General features: G+C 45.1%; 1 protein-coding gene across 1 annotated transcript; it reads left to right on the top strand.

The window, feature by feature from the left end:
* Positions 1-379: 379 nt before the first annotated feature.
* On the top strand, positions 380-1870 carry LOC134363206 (E3 ubiquitin-protein ligase XIAP-like). Its single transcript, XM_063078774.1, has one exon. It carries the CDS (start codon positions 380-382, stop codon positions 1868-1870), a length of 1491 nt encoding a protein of 496 aa, XP_062934844.1.
* The last annotated feature ends 221 nt before the right edge of the window (positions 1871-2091 follow it).

The raw sequence follows: 2091 nt of genomic DNA, 5'->3' as shown, positions 1-2091 counted from the left end.
TGCAGGGCGGGAGGCTGACCTCGCGGGCGGGTGCGGGAAGGAGACTGCCGGGGCCCGAGGCGCGGCCAGGCGGGGACACTGAGGGACCACGCCGGTGTCTCTTTGAGGCCCTGACGTGGACACACTCCGGGTTTCCCGACTCAGGGCTCCTCCGGGGATGGGCCGGCCGGTGGAAGCGAGTGAGGGAGGCCTAGGGTCTTGGGCTTCTGTTTCCCGCCGCTGGCCAGGGGCCCCGCTGCAGAGCGGAGCTGGCATTTCCAGACGGGGCTCGAGCCGCCCCTCCCCCGCGACCCTCCCTGGGGACGAGCCGATCGCCGTGGACCGTTGGGGCCGCTCGTCCAGGGCAAAAAAGGTGGACAAATCCTATTTTCAAGAGAAGATGACTTTTAACAGTTTTAAAGGATCTAAAACTTGTGTACCTACAGACATCAATAAGGATGAGGAATTTGTAGAAGAGTTCGATAGATTAAAAACATTTGCTAATTTTCCGCGAAGTGGCCCTGTTTCAGCATCAGCACTGGCAGGAGCGGGTTTTCTTTATACTGGTGAAGGCGACACTGTGCGGTGCTTTAGTTGTCATGCCGCAGTCGATAGATGGCAGTGTGGAGACTCAGCACTTGGAAGACACAGGAAAGTATCCCCAAATTGTAGATTTATCAACAGTTTTTATTTTGAAAATAGTGCCACCCAACCTACAAATCCCGATGTCCAAAATGGTCAGAACAAAGTTGAAAACTATCTGGGAAACAGAAATCGTCTTGCTTTCGACAGGCCATCTGAGATTCATGCAGACTATCTTTTGAGAACTGGACAGGTTGTAGATACAGCAGACACCAGATACCCGAGGAATCCTGCCATGTGCAGTGGAGCAGCTAGACTGAAATCGTTTCAGAACTGGCCAGACGATGCCCACTTAACCCCGAGAGAGCTAGCTAGTGCTGGGCTCTCCTACACAGGTACTGATGATCAAGTGCAGTGCTTTTGTTGTGGTGGAAAACTGAAAAATTGGGAAGCCTGTGATGGTGTCTGGTCAGAACACAGGCAACACTTTCCTAATTGCTTCTTTGTTTCGGGCCAGAACATAAATATTCGAAGTGAATTTGATATGGTGAGTTCTGATAGAAATTTCCCAAATTCAACAAATCTTCCAAGAAATCCAGCCATGGCAGATTATGAAGCACGGATCATTACTTTTGGGACATGGCAATACTCAGTTAACAAGGAGCAGCTTGCAAAAGCTGGATTTTATGCTTTAAGTGAAGGGGATAAAGTCAAGTGCTTTCACTGTGGAGGAGGGCTAACTGATTGGAAGCCCAGAGAAGACCCCTGGGAACAACATGCTAAGTGGTATCCAGGGTGTAAATATCTGCTAGAAGAGAAGGGACAAGAATATGTAAACAATATTCATTTAACCCATTCACATGAGGAAACTATAGTAGCAACTGCTGAAAAAACACCATCATTAATTGAAAGAATTGATACCATCTTCAAAAATCCTATGGTACAAGAAGCTATACAAATGGGATTCAATTTCAGAGACATTAAGAAAATAATGGAAGAAAAAATTCAGCTATCTGGGAGCAACTATAAGTCACTTGAGGTTCTGGTGGCGGATCTAGTGAGTGCCCAGAAAGACAGTGCAGAAGATGAATCCAGTCAGACTTCATTGCAGAAAGAGATCAATATTGAAGAACAGCTAAGGTGCCTGCAAGAGGAAAAGCTTTGCAAAATCTGTATGGAGAGAAGTATTGCTGTAGTTTTTATTCCTTGTGGACATCTGGTCACTTGTGAGCGATGTGCTGAAGCAATTGAGAAATGCCCCATGTGCTACACAGTTATTACTTTCAAGCAAAAAATTTTTATGTCTTAATCTAACTCCACAGTAGGCATGTTATGTTTTTATTACCCTGATTGGATGTGTGTGATGTGAACCAACTATAAGTAATCAGCATTGAATTCACTAGCATTTGCTACCAAATAGAAAAAAATGTAAACAGCAGTGTTTTAGTTGGCAATCTAAAATTTGAATTTCTTAATTTTTCAGGGTATTAGATGTATTATTTATCCATTTTTTACTGTTATTTAATTGAA

Source organism: Cynocephalus volans, chromosome 1 (genome assembly GCF_027409185.1).
Source record: "Cynocephalus volans isolate mCynVol1 chromosome 1, mCynVol1.pri, whole genome shotgun sequence".
NCBI classification, from domain to species: Eukaryota; Metazoa; Chordata; class Mammalia; order Dermoptera; family Cynocephalidae; genus Cynocephalus; species Cynocephalus volans.
This window is presented reverse-complemented; position numbering and strand designations above follow the sequence as displayed.

Excerpts from the sequence above, each read along its gene's own strand:
- LOC134363206 (XM_063078774.1), top strand. The coding sequence starts at position 380 with ATGACTTTTAACAGTTTTAAAGGATCTAAAACTTGTGTACCTACAGAC.